General features: G+C 32.8%; 1 protein-coding gene across 3 annotated transcripts in view; it reads right to left on the minus strand.

Moving 5' to 3' along the window:
• The window catches only part of LOC110379159 (aquaporin AQPAe.a), a 78,036-nt gene that overhangs the window by 29,509 nt on the left and 29,952 nt on the right, over positions 1-18,575 (minus strand). For 2 of the 3 annotated variants that reach the window (XM_049842392.2, XM_049842390.2), the window contains one exon: positions 13,158-13,354. In XM_049842392.2, the coding sequence (XP_049698349.1) occupies positions 13,158-13,354 (197 nt within the window). Of the gene's footprint in view, positions 1-13,157; positions 13,355-16,979; positions 17,292-18,575 lie in introns of those variants that run through there. The other variant, XM_021338687.3, reaches the window with a different exon arrangement.

Here is an 18,575-nt window from a genome sequence, read left to right on the forward strand (position 1 = left end):
CAGTCGAAAGTCAGGGTTGACGTGTAAACTGACATGAAATGATGAAGGCACACAATTTGCTATAGAGCCGAAATGAGGCGTGAAATAAGTTGATTGATAGCTTAGTCCGGGTCAGTCTCACGGAGGTTGGGGTTCAATGTTCGCCTATTCTTCGTACTTTTACTTGTTTCTGTGATACATCTTTAATGTCATGTGTGACAGGAGAAGGACTTTTATATTTTTTGAGGTGCGTTATAGATATAGCCTCTTTGTACTAGAAAAGGTTCAATACGAATGTTCGGATTGCGTTTTTGGTTGACCTAATTAATTCGAGTATAAAACAATATATCCAATCAGAACTTTGCCAATCGATATCGAAGAGTTTACTCTTTCAAATATGCAGATAAGTTTGTTATTTCTAACTCCAACTCTGACGTATTTCTACAATCATGTAAATCTATGTTATCACGGAAATGTACAATAACTAGCATCACAAACGATCTACTAGCGGCAATACAAAATGCTCACTAGATCTCGGTCACCTGGCCACTGCGGAAGACATCTTGAAATAAGTTATTATGAACCACGTAACTTCGGCTGCTTATGTTAGTAAACAAACATGTATGTTACACAAGCAACACAGATGTTCAAAATATTGGGCCATTTTTTTTCAATTCTTCTTTTTTCCTCTAATTTCTCTGCATAAAGTTCTGATTTTCAACTTAACTAGATAGAAAAAGATGATAATTTAATTTTAATTCCAGGATCCTGGGTGACTTTTGGAATTCGATACATACCTTATACATTTTAAGGACAAACCTCAGTGGTTTATTTGTGCTATTGTAACAGAAAATTGTATGTTTTTATGTTTTGATAATAATAAAAAAAAAACCTATAGGCTTTTTTGTGTAAAATGTAAATATCAGCAACAAAAATGCCTTTCTTGATCAAGCAGGTACAAGTAAAGTCGATTAATATGAAATTGATTTACATTCAACTGTAGGCTCAATGAATTAATTCAACATTCGACATGAATGGACAAGAAAAGTAAATAAATTATAATCAGGACCAGTCTGCTTGATTTAGGGCACGCGGAGCAACGAATAAAGGTATAATCATTAAGAAAAGTGTCGAAATCGGAGCGCCAAATAATAATAATAAGCGTTTTTGATATTTACAAGTTTTCGAGTGAGCCTTGTGTAATTTTTAAGGAAAATGTCACGGTCGACTATCTGTGATTCGACGTGTAAGGGGTGTTTTCACTGCAGGATGTGTCTTTGCACATAAACATATTTTTTATACGATTTTACGATCCAACATAACATTATTTTTTTATAGAAATCGGTCCTCTTTGACTTTGTTGGATATATGTATGTATGTAGATTCTGTAGAATACTCAGTTACATAAAAAAAATCTAAAATATATTTCATTTCATTTCATTGTCAGCTTATGACGTCTACAGAATACATTAATAACAATAATGAGCCCCTTAATTTGGTCTTAATAAAAGTTATAAAAATATTTATTGACAATACACATGATTGATAGACGGGTTAAAATATATGTATGAACAGAATGCAAATTAAAAAGTCCAATGATATGTTTAATTAAAACGTAATGTAATTCTATATGGGCGTAGGGCAGACCAGTGGTTGCCCAACCGCCGAGAAATGGCTCCAAGCAGTCTGACACAAGACTTTATAAGGAGAATTTTATTTCTTTCATTAATATTATTCGGTATATTTTACTCATTTTTATATTAATTTGCACAGACACCGTAAACTGTATGAACAAGTGTCAACGAAATAAATATTCTAGAAATTTTGAAGGTGACTGTACATTGTAAATATTTTTGGTGTTGATTAAATAAGGAAAGTGATATTACCAGAAATAATGGCAACATTGTACGGTTTTTAAAAACAATTTATTATATTAAATATAAATAATTAATTACCCTTTAAAGCTATTAATTTATTCAACAAATATATTTTTTGTCGTAATATTATGATCGGCAAGACTCCTGACCTACGAACAGTCACGAAGTGTTCCGATCGGCTCCGAACAGGTTAACGCCAATCAGAGTCAAGGTCGCCGTGATCTACGGGTGCGTATCGATCAATGATCTATGACAATCGTACGCTCGATTAAAGTGCGACGAGAAATGTGCACAGAATGACCACATTTTTTTTCAAAAAAGCAATTAATTCTAATAGGGTAAAGAGGAAACATTGTTTTGTCTGTTGGTTTGTGCCTCAAAGGCTTCGAAACTACTGAAACAATTGAAAAATTCTTTCACAGATTTAAAGCTACACTCTTCCCGAGTAACATGGGCTATATTTTATCCCGGTACGGGCAGTAGTTCCCATGGGGCACAGGTGAAACCGCGGGAAATAGGCTAGTGTGGATATAACAGAGTAACATAATGCATGTAGTTTTATGGGTAGGTTATGGAAATACGAGTATCTTGCAAAATGCACTTTCAAATGTCGAAACAATAGCAGTGAGCTTCCATGATTGCGAAGTCACAACTGACCATGTTTCACGTAAATTAGGCAACAAATAAGTGTTCAGACGCAAGCTTTGTACCTACGCACATGTAAATAGCTAATATTTACGCAGAACTGTTTCATGGTATCCAAAAATAAGTAGGTACACAAGAAATCTTATTTAATACTTAAAATGCAAGAGTTGCTTTTCTAGTCTTCTTTTCCCTAGTTTTTTAATAGCTATAAAGCTAGCCCGAGTCCCGAGGAAACGCCCTACATCCAAATTAAAAAGCAGCCCATGTCCTTTTCCAAGCTGTCTGCTGTCTTTTGCAAGGCTTTCTGTGTACCAAATATCAATTTAATTGGTTCATAAGTTATGGCAAGAAACTGCGACAGACATACAGAGTTACTTTTTCATTTACATTATTTGTAAGTATTGTATTGCGTATTCATTCTTGAGCTATCAAAATAAATAAAAACATAATAAGTTGACACACAATAAAAATTAACATCAACTACGCATCACTTTTGTTTATTTATTTTACGTTTATTCATTTGTTTTAAACAATAAACAAACGCAACAATTTATTGCGCGTCGCATTTCATATTTATAAATAATCTTGACTTGAAAGCGATACTGTATATAAAGGTATAAGGAACCTATTTATTTTCCACATTATATTATAGATAATAATAAATTCATACAAATCGCGAAAGATTAAAAACCTTTACGCGTCGCGCCTCATTTTATCGTGCGTTCTATACTATTGAACTCTCCTTTTAATTTGTATGCAGCCGGATATTTTGTAATCCAATCGAAGGTATATAACTGTCATAGTATACCGCTAAACTTCTATGGTAATACTCACTAATATATGGCAAAAGTGAACGTTAATCACTAGGTCAGTTACTCATAATGCATTTTTCGTGGACTTTTAAAATTAATTTATTGACATAGGTACGCAAGTATCTTGTCGGTTTAAACCTGCCTTTTTCATTTAGTTGTGCAATGAGATGCATACGAGTACGTTATCTGACATTGAAAAGGTATATAATATATAATTTTAACATTAATTTATTGCATATCTTTTAATTTTATGCGTGTAAAAGTCTATGGTGTAATTTTATGTTTAAGATTTAATGTAATTTTGTGGTAGCTTGTAATGGGTTACGCACGAATTTGTTCAAAATGTTTAAGTTTATAAACTAATAATTATAAAATATCGAAATGTAAGCTTTTCCATTTTCACAATGTCGGAGTAGAATGCTTTTAATAAATTACAATTAGGTTCTAGGCTTTACTGTAATTCATGCAAATAATATAATAATTTTATGTAGTACTTACGGGCACTGGCTTTCCCGAAGATATTTTGACAAAAAAGATGAAATCCATACTGTTAGGTTTTTTTCAGGAAGTGATCATTACTATCGTATACTACGCAGATAAGTTTGTATAAAGCACCTATTACGGGTTATTTCGTGATCTACAAGATCCCATCAATCATGATAAAATGTAACATAATTTCAGCTCTGTATCATTCGGAATATTCCAAATTACGCCCATTAAAATGTATAACTATATATTTTAAGATTGCCCGATTTATCTCAGGGAATCCCTCTATTAAAGTACAGATTGAACAAAAAAAACAGAAAAAACTACATACTAAAAGTTGGTCAGTTCATTAATTCAATTGTAATGATGTCTCTATATCACTTTTTGTTCTGGATGAACAAAAACTGTGGAGTGGCACACATTTTTGAGTCATTTTGGTCAAAGGTTACGCTAAAAGTTGATTCCGTTATTGTTGTAAAAACTAACATGGTTTATTTGGTTGAATGTTGTTTTCCTGTTCTCAGTTAATATTTATAGTTCCATTGTCTTATTTGCATTCCATAATGCTCATTTCGTAATACAATTTTGTATCTATTATCTTCTATAAGGTACCTATCTAGTGTAGAGCCCCAGATTTTTGGAATACGACAAAACGTAGGGCCCAAGCCCTTTTCTGATGACACAAATCCGACGATATATGTAACCTTTCCCCGATTACTTTCCTAACTACTTACAATGTTTCTAATAATTATCTCTGGTATAATTTAAAATTACTATTTTGTCCAGTTAACTATCACATCCTGTACACCGATCTACTTACTACATATCTACTTCTATAAAAACCAGTACTCTCTAGCTAGATCATTGCCCGCTAATGTTCTATAAATAGTTTTGATAAGTAAGAAGTGTTGTAAAAAATAATTGCAACACATACAGTTGGTATCAAATGTACCGTTATTTGTTCGATCGAGAAATAACCCCCCGGCTGCGGATGTTTGATCTTATAAGAACCTGAGTTCGATACTTTTTTGTCGTAACCCATACTTGGAAAGATATTTTTGAGGATACCGTTAGCAATTGAAATATTAAAGTTGAGAATAAGACTTAGATTTGTAAATAAGTTTTCCTCGTACGTTCTCGTAGTCTAAAGTTCGTGAATGTAAAATTTTCATGAAGTTTTGAGACAGTGAAAATTCACCTCAACTTATAATAGGTACGTAATTTTAGAACAACTTTAATGAGTAAGTAGGCTAATATTATATGTGTGAAAATCGTCAATATTTTGATTAATTCGTGTTCTTAGACGTGAAGATCAATAAAGGTCATTGCGTTGTTATTCCAGGCATGTTGTTATTCCCAAATCAAAATAACAACAACTATAGTTATAACAACAAAGGAAGTTTACAAACTTGACCATCAGTCGCAGCATCTCTATTCGATTGTTAGTCAGTCAATATAGTAAATAAACAAATCGATACAAAGTTTGTTTGTAAACATATCTCGATTCGACGAACATTGTAAAAATCGCGTCCGTCAACTCTGCAACTTATCGTCAATGTAAACAAAATTCTATTGTTATTCTATCAAAATGTCAAACAAGCATCATCTTCACCATCTGCCTAGCCTTTCCACATCTATTCTGGGGTCACCGGATGCAGCTGAGTACCAGTGCTTTACAAGAAGCGAATGCCTATCTGACCTCCTCAACCCAGTTACCCGGGCAACCCAATACCCTTTGGTTAGACTGGTGTCAGAATTACCGGCTTCTGAATGCCTTATAAAGTCTAAAAATTAAAACTAAAATTGAACATCAACAAAATGTCAACTAATAACAATTGTAATTGGAAGAGGCGTTAATTGACAGTAAATGTCAAACAAATTTCAATTAACTATAATAGAGGTGTTAAATTGTGTGGGCTTTGTTCAAATGTTCAACCTCCAAAATATCTTCATCATAAATGTTGGAGTTTAATTTTGTTTAGGTATTTATCAGTATAGCATAATTACTAAAATACCTAGTATTTTTAGCAAATGAAACACGAGTTTACGTGTACGTAAATTTGACGTACCGTTAATAGCTTTTGCAATGTAGATATATCCCAAATAAGTTACATACAAGCTTGCCGATTAACAAAGCCCTTAATTGCTAAGACAACCTCATAAAACCGAACCTCTTTAGTCTACCATAAACAATGTAAGTGTCAAATATGCAGACTTCAACGAGTCAATACACACCACACACACAAAAAAGCACCTTTAGTCTTTATGCATAAGGTTCAAATTACAACTGGCTATAATACAGGTGGTCTTATTCTTATAAATGTCAAAGTTACAGAGAAACGCATTATGCAAGTTTTGAGGATGTTTGACAAATAATTGAAGCTGTTAAAGGGTTTATAGTTATGGGTTCGGTTAAATACAGTTTTGTTTAGGTGCCGATGCTCCTGCGCAATCTTGTTAAAATAAACCCACGTCGAACGTTTGACGTTTAATTTAGAATAAGCTGGCTAATTATTTGCGTTATTAATTATATTTAATATAAATATATTTGGAACAAGAAGAGATTTTGCATCTATCTCGATCAACAAGTCTGACTATGTACAGCTTATTGCACTAAATTGGCAGATTATATTTTAAAGTACCTATGTGATATTAAACTATGCAGACCAGATCTATAAAAAACAATCTTCAGCAATATTACAAGTAGATATAATAAAATTAATTAAAATTCTAAGAAGTATTGCGATCTACATCTTCATTGAAGCTTCCAAAATTTAAATGGCAGTAATTTATCCGAGGTCTTCGCGTGTAACGGTATTGCCAATTAATCATTGCTTTTGTACATCAAGAGTGTTGCCATACAATGCTTGACAATAATGCTTGTCAGTCAGTGACATTGTTGGGGCGACAACGCTACATCACATGACGGGCGTCTTGTATTTGTGGGGTGACCATCATTGTATTTGTATCTATTTTTCTTATAAGTTTCCTGATTTATTTTAAAAAATATATTTACATATTTGTTTTAGATATTATTTTTAAGACTGGAGATCTTAAAATCAGGTAAAGCTATAGGTATGTATTAATGCTTTCGCCCATGCAAATGGCAATACGAATAAGAATGCGTAGGTAACGATACGGGCTTTTCAAAATACGACAACACATTCTTAGACACTTTTTCGTTATCTAGCCTCACAAAAGTAAATCTTCATCAAAGCAGTTATTAAACTGAAACATCCATCCCACAGTAACTTCAGTCATGGCGACAACACATAGATCTCATTGTTACATTGTCATGTTAATCCATGCGTGCGATTGACAGATGACGTCACGACAAGTCGTGCGTTGCGCAACATTAGCCGTGGAATGAACCAGTTTGCGCACCTAGCTGTGGCTGCAAAGGTCATGTGTGAACTTGTCAACGGTTCATAGTGGGCTTAGTATGTGTGCCAGTCCGTGGAATACTGGTGAAATGTGGTCACCCTACGAAAGCCCTTTGGTTAAGGTCTAGGGATACTAAGGCAAAGTTTCACCAGTTACCGATAGTGTCAGTTAGTTATCCGATTGTTGGTGCTTGCTATCTAGCTATCTGATAGATAAATGCTGATTATAGTTTCCGTAAGGTGTATTCGCGACCGGTGAAACCAAAAGCTATGGTTTGTCTATCAGTTAAGTTGCTGTTAGCGTTATCAGTACTCGGCGAAACTGTTACTTTTATTAACCTATGTATTTGAGCGCCTTAATGGAAACTTTGGAAAAAATGAACATCAAAAGATAAAGGGTTTGTTAGCCTTTCCTCCTCTCCTTTGTTGGGAATTCCAAAGCTTGCAAAGAGGTTATTAACTTATATTACCTCGTAAGTACGCAATCTTTCACTTTAAGGAAAAGCTTATCTTTAATACGCAAGACTGGTGTTCCTTTACTTTTTAAGGCAGTACCGTAATGTTTTATGTACTTTGGGTAGGCAAAAATTAATCTCATTTGCAGTTAGGAGGCTGATTAAAAAAAAAGATAAAGATCAAGTAGCGTTTGACATTTAGAAGTCTGAAAAAACTTTATTGCGCGAGCTATGAATGAATGTTATTAAGTACCTATTTGACAAAAACTATTTATTGTCATCAGGAAGCTCATAGATCATAGGAATAGATATATATGTCGCAGGGATATGATGAAAACGGGGATTTGATCAATTCCCTAAGGGATTTGATCAAATCACGGAGGATGTTAAAATAACAACACGATTTTATCTTTTCCCTAAACAAATCTAGTGAATTGAACAAATCCCTAAATTGGTTCAGTGAAATGACAAAAATAATTTTGCTTTGATATTTTGAAGGTTTATTTGGTAAGATATACCTATTTAATTATGATAATCAGGTGTGTGCAATACAAGGAAATATTGGTATAAAAAATTTTACTCAGAATAATATTTTAAGATATAACAAAACATTTTTTTTAAATATTTTAGTTGCGTAAGATATGCCTATTTGTAATAATAACTTATTAAAACATGTAGGTGATTTGTGGCATCGTGAATTAGATAAAACATTATTTTTCTTACAGGCACATCTATACGTTTTGCATAGTGCGTTACAGACCTACGGCTTGCCTAGTGTTTGCAAGCGCGACCCAAACAAGAACCTGACATGTTTTTTGTCATTTCACTGAACCAGTTTAGGGATTTGTTCAATTCACTAGATTTGTTTAGCGAAAAGATAAAATCGTGTTGTTATTTTAACATCCCCCGTGATTTGATCAAATCCCTTAGGGAATTGATCAAATCCCCGTTTTTATCATATCCCTGCGACATATAGACGGATATATTTATTAAGATTTGCTGAATTCCCGGATCGTAATTAAGACGTATTAAATGGATTTAATGGGAGATCCAGTCAAGTAGAAGTCTAGAGAGATCATTCATGAGGACCTAATCGCATCATTAGACGTCAGCCAATAAATCATTAGCAAGAAAACTAACCGCAATATCATATTTTCCATTTCCTCGTGTCAAAGTAATTTCAATTATATCATGAAAATGACTATTATTATGCATAATTATTACAGCCATAATTATTGTCCTGTCACTTCAGTAAAACATAGATTTTCATCTAACATGTGGCAGTGAGTTATTGAAATTAGGATTTAGTTAATTTGTCCATTTTTTTCATATAATTATTATCGAGTCATAAATATGGTTTAAAAATGATATCATAAGCTGAAATGTAAGTTATTATCAACTGGTAACAAAGGTGCTAAAATTTATACATTCGTATGGAAATATACGACTTAAAATGCTGTAACAATGTGATGTTAATTTATAGATACAAAATGTCGTAAAAAGAGTTATTACGTTCATGACATTATAATTAATTGTAGGGAGAACAAAAGAGGCAAGTAAAATTTTAATATTTTATGGGACTATAAAATTTTATTGAAAGGCAATTATTGTTGCTTTGTCACTTTACATGTCTACTGAAACAGTTTGATTCTTTCAGTAATTCACCTTGAACCATACTAAGAATTACTTGTATCGTTAATATTTGTCACAATAATATCGACATATCAACAACTGCTAAGCGTAGTAGACCATGTTTCAATTAATCATTAACAAATTGAATGTTATCAACATCTCTAAGAGTCGCGTGACATATCTTAATTTATCATTTTTGTTCGATTGATCGGAATAATTTAATGCACCTTTTATAAATCTATCACTTGACCTCGAATGATTAGCAATCGTAAAATTATATTAAAAATATTTCGAAAGTACCTCTGTCATTTTGAATTTAATTTACTACGTCACGACACAACGGTTTTTATTTTGTTTTATTCAAATTTCCTTTCACTAATAAATAGGCGTAACTCGAATGTTTTTTTAACTATCAAATTATCATTTAACCATAAACGTTCAAATTACCTTGACCCAAGTGAAGAGACATTAAATAGCACAAATGACACGCCTATCATTTCGACACTATTGTTAATAGTGAAAACAAAATATCAATAATGTACGATCCAGCTTGATTTGCATATCACTTATGTACTTACATAGTTACATACATACACCTATACAAGCATACGATTTCATGGTCAACGATACATCAAGTTAGTATCATGATCACAATCATAATATTAAGGTGATACATAACATTTTATCATTCAATATAAAACACTTACATAATCTTACGTAGCTGTCAAAAGTTGGAGGCTAAAACCATTAAAATTAAAAAGAAAATCACTAAGTTTATGTTACCGTTATGTTGGCAATTTGATTAATTCCTAAATCGCCGGAGGGTTTTTAAAGACGTGACGAATTATACCGTAATCGTGACCACTCAGCTATCTCAATTACACTCTCGTTCAATTTGTTTGCACTAGCCATATGGTGACAGTAGAAAAAATATACCTACAAAAATAGGTCACGGAGATACGTATGGCGTATGTTTATTTTCACTCTATCATTGTTGATTGTGTACTGAGTGTTGCTGACCAACACAAGACGATACTAACAAACCTTACTAACTACATATTCTGAAATGCAAAGGGTATGCAACGCAACCTACGACTTGATGATCTATTCATTAATTCGAACTTGATTCTGCACGAAATTGGTTGATATTTATGTCCAAATACACCAAAGGTACCGCTTTAAAAAGTCTATAAGCCGCTACTTGATCGGTAACCAGTTCGTATGTCAAGGTTAATGTATTTGCCTGTTTTGCATATTGGCCTTTTAACGATATTGAATGTAATGTGTGATACATTTTACGCGAGACCGCTCGCGGGTCTGCGACCGCGTGGGAAAGGCCGGACGTTATTAGAATTGTCCGATTTCATGTTATGGTAGGCCACATTGTGTTATTGCAATGTTGTATTGTTATCGCAAAGTGAGATCGTATGAGATCGCCTATTATCTCTCCGGCAATGGTTGTATAATTGTAATTTAATTATAATTAAATTGTAATAGACAGCTGTGTTGCTGGGAAGTTTGTTCTTCACCACTTCTTCTTCCCAGCCATAACACTAGGAAGTGGTGAAAGGGGGGCGTTTTGGGGGTGCTGTAATTTTGTATTTTTTGACGTGAAAAAGTGCTAGAATCTAGCCTATTTTCAATAAACGATTTTGACTTTGACTTTGACTTTGTAGAAGCAGATTAGATGGCTTCAGGCAAGTTAGTTTTAGATAGCTACTGGTTACGATACTGTTCAGTGTGTCAACTTTATTTAAGTTGACATTGTACAAGCTCGAGAAAATTGTTATCTGTGTACTGTTTTATGGTGATATTTATTAAGGATTATGTAAGCAAAATGAGCAATAGCCCCTATACCATTTAGGTTAGATAGGGTTGTAAGTACAATTTGTACATTGTAGCTATGAAAATTCAACCATAACCCTTTTTTTTTTTTTTTAATGTTTACATAACATAGCAGTTATATGTCACAAATGTACATATGTCACTACTAACATACATCACAAAAGGTTTTCGGTTGCAATACAATAGTGTTGGGACAAGTTCCTGCATACGAAGGGACAATGATGTACCTACGTACAGATTGCACCAGATTCACTCGACGGAACGATTAGAAATTGCTCTTTATTATAACACCTGGTACACACATAAATGACATAACTAGGCTTGTGACGTTATGGTGAAGGCGTCAAAGATTAGGCCTAGAATTTGAATTTTGTCTACTTTCTCCCGTTATAGATTTATAAATAACTAAGTTATGGAATCAATCTGCGGAAAACGTTAGTGTTAATAGTAATATTTTAAAAGTTATGTTTAGGATTAACCTTAGTGGTTAGGTACATAATATGTAACTGTTACAACTTTATTAACTTTTTATTTGCGATAAATGAAGAAGTGAACTTTTAAGTAGTACAGATTAATCAAATACTTTATGATGGGACAGATATGTAGATGCCCCATACAGACAAACAAAAATGCTTAGTATAACTGCACGCTGACAGAAATGCAGTCGTTTATCAAACAAAACAACTATTTCAATTCTCTCATTGAGCACTAAAATTAGCTAATTAACCACATTTTCGTTTACCCAAGAATTCGGCCAATTAATTACAACTATGACAGGAGAGATTTCTAGTTTTATAGACATAGCTGAGATGCATTCGGTGCATCCATCTGTGCTCGAAGCCGCTGTTACTTTCTTGAGCCACATCCTAGTGTCAGATCAGCTTCACTGAACAGATAGACCGATTAATTCAGGTAACTAGGTCTGCACTGAATACTTCTTGTTGATATGGTATGTTCTGTATATGTCTATTTATCTATTTATGTCTATTTATATTTTACTAGCTTCCGCCAGCGGCTTCGCTCGCGTAAAGTTCGGTTATATCGCGTTTCCAGGAGAATTATTCAAAAGTCCGGGATAAAAACTATCCTACGTTCTTTCTCAAGGTCAACTCTATCTCTGTACCAAATTTTATTAAAATCAGTTCAGTGGTTTAGACGTGAAAGCGTTACATACAGACAGACAGAGTTACTTTCGCTTTTATAATATTAGTAGGGATTGTGTATTATTTTGTTGCATTCGATTGATTAACTATTTAATTCATCCTCATCGTCATTTCAGAGGTCTTTTGTTTTAACTTGCACCTATGGCTGATCCAAAATAAAATATATTTTCGAAACGCACATCAGAAATAAAATCAAGTGTTTCTGCTTTACGCTACTTAATCGGAAATAAACAGCTGATATAAGAATTAAAACGTAAGTTATTATAATTTATAACTTTATGCTAACGTTTCTTACGTTTCTGCGCTCTTTAAATCATACAGCTTATTAACATAAGAAATCCTATTTTTATTGTAAACTCTTTGAATAATAAGTTACGTTGCAGTTTTAAATTAACATTTTCAAGAATATGATTAAATATTATGTAACGAATCAGAATTAATATTCTTTAGTTTATGTTTATAAATAGGTTGATATACTTGTTTATCAAATTTTGGTTCGTACGTAAGCAAATAAATATATTAAAGAACAATACTATTAATAATCAATTTTCATCTAAATCTAGTGTTCTACTAAAATATTCTGTTTCTAGGATATATTTTGGTCTAACTAAAGTAACTAAAGCTATTCCTATCAAAAGTTTACTGAATATCGTAAAAAGTCATATAAATACAAGCGGTCTCTTTTTCAAGTGTAAGACCATTAAAGATGACAAATTGCATTCTTTTTTTTAATATTATGCGTCAGATTTAGTGTAAAAAAAATCATGAATTTTCAAAGACCGATTTATTAATGTTTTATTTCATGTCACGTTCAAAATCAATGTCTATTTTTAAACGTACTACCCTATACATACATAGCTATTACATCTAAGGTACATACCTGAACAATAGACCCAACGAGTAGACCGAAGCACAGCGCGATGCTGGTCGTCTGTGGTGCGTTGGCGGTGCTCAGAGAGATGCAAGATGCCACACCGATGGAGACCAGGATAAAGGTGCCAGCCAGCTCGGCGATCAGCTGCCTCCAGATTAACTTGTTGTCCGTCACGTCTGAAAGGCCAAGGATGGAGGATGTTCCTGGAGAAAGAAAGGTTAATAGTTAGATAATTGTTTAAGGAAACGTTGCGGAATTGGATCTGATGATTTATAGTTTTTTTGGTTGAGTCGTCGTTGGGTATTATTTTTAAGAAATTAATGCTATTTTCAAATCGGTTGGTGAACGCCGGAGATATGCGTTAAAAAAACATAAATAAATTCAGACATCCTAATTGAGATTCTCCTTCTTTTTGGGAAGTCGTAAAAAAATATTTTTTTTAGTTCCCTGCATTCTTTTGAGAAAAGCACTATATTATGCCTCGGCGGAAATGGCACTGTCTGTCTCTTACTAATGAAATTCTATTTCCCGGCCTTTGCAATAATGTTCTATTTCTTCACAGATAAAATAAAGAAAACGTTGTATTGCAGCTTTCTTTATCTCATCTCTATATAGCGTTAATAATAGATTCAATAATATGGAGCAATATGCATTTTTAAATCTTCTTAGTATAATAAACGTAAAAGATAAATACAATCTATTTTTGATAGCAGCTTTTTAATCATTTCATATTATGATCTGAACGTTGCTGATTTTCACATACATGTTATTAGTTTTCAAACAATATATCTATACGTATTTTGGTAAGGGGCAATAAAGGCGATTTAGTTTATTTTGCAGTGCACATTTAACTAGTGCATGATAGAGAGGCAAATTCTTTATGGACACACCTGCGATTGTTGTACACTTTAAAATAGGAATGTTTCGTTCACAAATAGTCGATTGTCGAAGGTTCGATTCCCAAAGCACGTTTCAGTATAGGTCATTCAAACCATATTCAGAGAATTTCATACTAAAAGTTAATATACAAATAATCTATACTAGTAATAAAGAGGAAACATTTTTTCGTTGGCACCTTAAAGGCTGCCACACTACTGATCGGGTTTGAAAATTTTGTCACTGTTGTAAAGCTACACTATTCCCGAGTACTATGTTACTTTACATATTTTATTCCGGTACAAGCAGTCCTACGGGACGTGTATGAAACCGCGGGAAAACGACAAGAACGTTATAAATGTGACTCTAGAATTTCATGCTAATAGTAACAGGTAAATGTGAACTTTATCGAGATATAACATCGATTATCGATATATTACACTATATCGATATCAGTTTCGATATAATTCTGCGGTTAACTGACAGACGCCGTTGCTAATGTGTAGGAAATTCCGTCGCGGCTTCTAATTTCGCGAAACAAATGCCATTTGCTTGCTTTTAAACGAAACATTCGTTGCATCGATAATGGGATTTAAATGAGGGAGCAAGGCTTAGACTTGTTTAATTAAGGAAAAAGGAATTACCCTCTTCTGTGCTCTAACACTTTAAAAACATTTCATAGAAAAAAAACTTCAATGCGTTCGTGATAAAAACATAGGTAATTTTAAGCAGGGGAAAATAACTTCAATGCGTCTTAAACGTTTACGTTACATGAATTTATAATCACAGGTTTTTATAACCAGCTATCAAATGAACATGAAATGAAGCTAGGTAAATAAAATTGTCAGTATATTAAGTTCCGAGTCAGCACAGCCTACCTATATTATTCAAAAGTAATAAAAAGCAACAGCTGTACAAATAACAAATATCTACGATTACTTAAAGACATTCTAACAAAGACGATTTTTCGATGATTTTAACATCGATCGTCGTAAAAACTATTTTATTTATCGTTGTGGTTTCTTCTGGAATAAATTATTGTAGAAAGGAACGAAGAGTATAACTTTAAACGTTCCTTTTTTCCTTAAACCAATGTTTACTTTGTAAATTGAACGTGAAAATTTTGAGATACTTAACTGAGACCTTGGTTATTTTGAAGTGGGTCTTTTCTCCGCTCTCCTTTACAAAGCATCTTCTATCTACTCCAGACACATTTAATTTATTTCAAAGATTAATTAATAAAATACCTACCCATTATATTATTAACTTACAAGTTAATAATATCTATAAAGCTTAAGATTATATACCTATTATATTCCTCGTGTTGCACTATATACCTATTATATAAAAATATATATGTAGTTCAAATGTTAATTCAATGATTAGCATTCAAACAATATGTTAGTATCATAATTTACTACGACGGGGTCATGGCAGAAGAAATTATTAATTATTAGATAAAATATTTTAAAGGTGACATTTAGCTGTTTTTCACTGAATAACAATATCCATAAATAGGTACATGATATCAGGGTTTAATTTTGGAACTAAGATTATTAAGAATAGAAAATTATTTGCAGCGAAGTTGCATATCATCGACACCGAGTGAAAACCTCGTAAGGGTAAAAAAAATCTCTTTTCAGCAGGAAAAATCGGGATCTGCTTTGAGATGTTTCCCTCCCAGAAGCGCAATAAAAGAAATAGGGGGAATAGTGCATTTTTAGGGACCCTTCGTGCGCGAATCCGACTCGCACTTGGCCGGTTTTTTGAGGTTTCTGCTCTAAGACAACGATATATTAAATGGATGCCGTTGATGACCTACGCTACGCTCGAACTGCGTAAGGTTGTATTCGTCAAATTTCAACGCAAAATAATATTATAACTTAATATTTTTATTGACACCTTTACTAACAAACAAAGACGAAGATAATCGGAATATATTTTCTACAATTTAAATCAGTCTTTATATCTACTTTATGTAAACCCTAAATATCAAAACGTTAATTTACAGGTTTCTAGATGAGTAATAAAAATCTATTTTAAAATTATTAATTATAACTATTTTAAGGAAATCATTATTATTTTTGAAGATGCAAAGATTAGATTTGATATCAAAAGCCGGTTTTGAACACTTGTTTGATTAAAAAAAGATGGGTCATCTATAACGAGATAATAATATTGACATGCGGGCTTATTATGTATGCGTCGTGATAATAATGGAAATTAAGTTTTTTGTATATACATAGATATATATACAGTTCTGGTTGGAACCATGTGGGTTATTAATTCTGCATGTATTTAACTTGTAAATTATGTCACTGGGTCTTCATCACAATAATTATAATGATCTTATATGTATGTAATAATAAATAGGAGGAGAAAGATATGTGGCGCATATAGGTACAGAAAAAATCATAGGTATATTTTTTTAGGAGTTCTTCAGGACTTTTTACGTTTACTAGTTGAGTTTAAAATAGTCTTTTAAATGATTCTATTTCAACAAACAGGATCATAACAAATAATAATTATATTATTTTTTTGTATAATTTAATCGAAATAAAATTTATTAGCTTTGTACAATCAATTCATATTCAATTATTTTAAATTGTATTTAATAAATTTATTTGTTTACATAATGGTTATATTTTTATTGCATTCGATAAAGTTAAATGACGCATACGATGCATTTGTGACTATATAATGAAATACTAAAATAAATACACGATATGTAACTGATTTCACGTACTATTTGTTTACATATGAAATAACATTTATTTACCGATTTGAGCTGTAGTATTTTCAGTCTTACATAAACAAATTATTTAAAATCAGATTATATGCGCGCACGCATCCTCACCTACAATTACGGTTCAATAACGATTGCAATTTTTGCTCGTAAAAAAAAAAGTAAGTTATATGGCATGAATTATCTAAGTATAAAATAGCACTTACTCTTCTGCATCTCATCCATCGCGTAATCCGTTTTCATTTTGCCGGCTGAAATAACTTTTCTTTGAAATAAGCACTTTCGAGTTGAGTCCTCGTTGTTATAACTTCACCGACCGCACTATTTCGAAATGTGAATTAAATAAAACACTGTGAAAGTGTAATTTGATTTGTAATTGAAAAATTCCGAAGACGCGCGCTGAGGGCTGTTGCGGACTTGCGTTTCGTAAGTGGTGCGTGTGAGACTACCTTTCGGAGTGGCTACATACACTTGAATGCGACGAGATCTCGCTCGGGATGACAGGTACGAGCGGCGAGTGCACCGCACTTTTTATTCAACGTGAACCGATGTTTGTGAATTAATGCAGATACTTACGTTTACGTCTGACGTCATAATCGCGGAAACAAAAACACTACGGAATAACAATACAAATTATATCTTTTAGCTTATTCATAGCTCTTATAATAATAACTTAGGTATCAAAAATGGGTAATTCGTGAATGGAATTGTTTTCGCATCGAAATTTCGAGTAGCTTATTACTAACCAGTTTTTGAACAACAATTTTTTGCGCAGGTTTTAGTGGGAATGACCCATATCTTTTTTAGTTTTGTTGTAGGTATTAGTTATTTACGTTGCAAAGGAAATCGTAACTTCTGGAAATACAATAATCAAGGACAAATAGAAGGTGTCAGAATTGAGCGTACGTCCACGGGTTTTGATTACGGCCCCAAAACATATCCTAGCGGGAACGCAATATTTTTGCTGCGTAAATAAACAAAATGTAAAAACACCAAATATCCCATATAACCATTTTTGCGAACATAACGTAACCGTTTCGACACTTAGTGTCGACACTGATCTATCTCGAAACATAATCTCGTCGACGTTCCGTGTTAGCGCCGTCGCTGCAACTAAAAATGGGGAAGATCTCGACACAATAAACAAGTAACATTTGGTTTCTAATTTACGTCGCCGTGTCGTAACATTGTTACCATATTTTAACCAGAGTTCGCACTAATCATTCAATCATTCATTCGTTCGATCAATTTCGTTGGCTCGTGCGTGAGTGACACGACGAAATAATACAAAATCCCAAAATGATGGTTGAAGTATGATAATGATAATGAAGTAAACAAAGTTTTAGTTTTCATTAATTAATATGGTTAATAATGCTCAAATCTTATTGGGAAAAAAAGTTTACTGTGTAATTTCTTTGAATATGTTGATATTTCCAACGCGCCACCGTAATATCATGTTTTAATAATTCTGGCGAAAGAAAAACTTTTGTTAAAATAAAATAAAAATATAAAATGATGCACATCAAGTGCTCAAAAGCTTCCTTTAAATACAATATCAAATATTTTAATCCTAATACAAATTATTTTAGCAAGATTTACTCATAAAATTGCTAAATAATGAACTATGAAAAACATTTTGATGTTTGTTATGAAAAATATGCTCGTCGCAACTAGTCACAAAGTTACGATAATGTGTCGACACGTGTCGACATGTTACGGTAACTTGTTACAAAATTACTAGATTTTTAAGATGGTTTCTCTTAACATTTGGTTACAGTGTTTTCCAAAGTTTTTATCAAGAT

This window comes from Helicoverpa armigera, chromosome 5 (assembly GCF_030705265.1).
Source record: "Helicoverpa armigera isolate CAAS_96S chromosome 5, ASM3070526v1, whole genome shotgun sequence".
NCBI classification, from domain to species: domain Eukaryota; kingdom Metazoa; phylum Arthropoda; class Insecta; order Lepidoptera; family Noctuidae; genus Helicoverpa; species Helicoverpa armigera.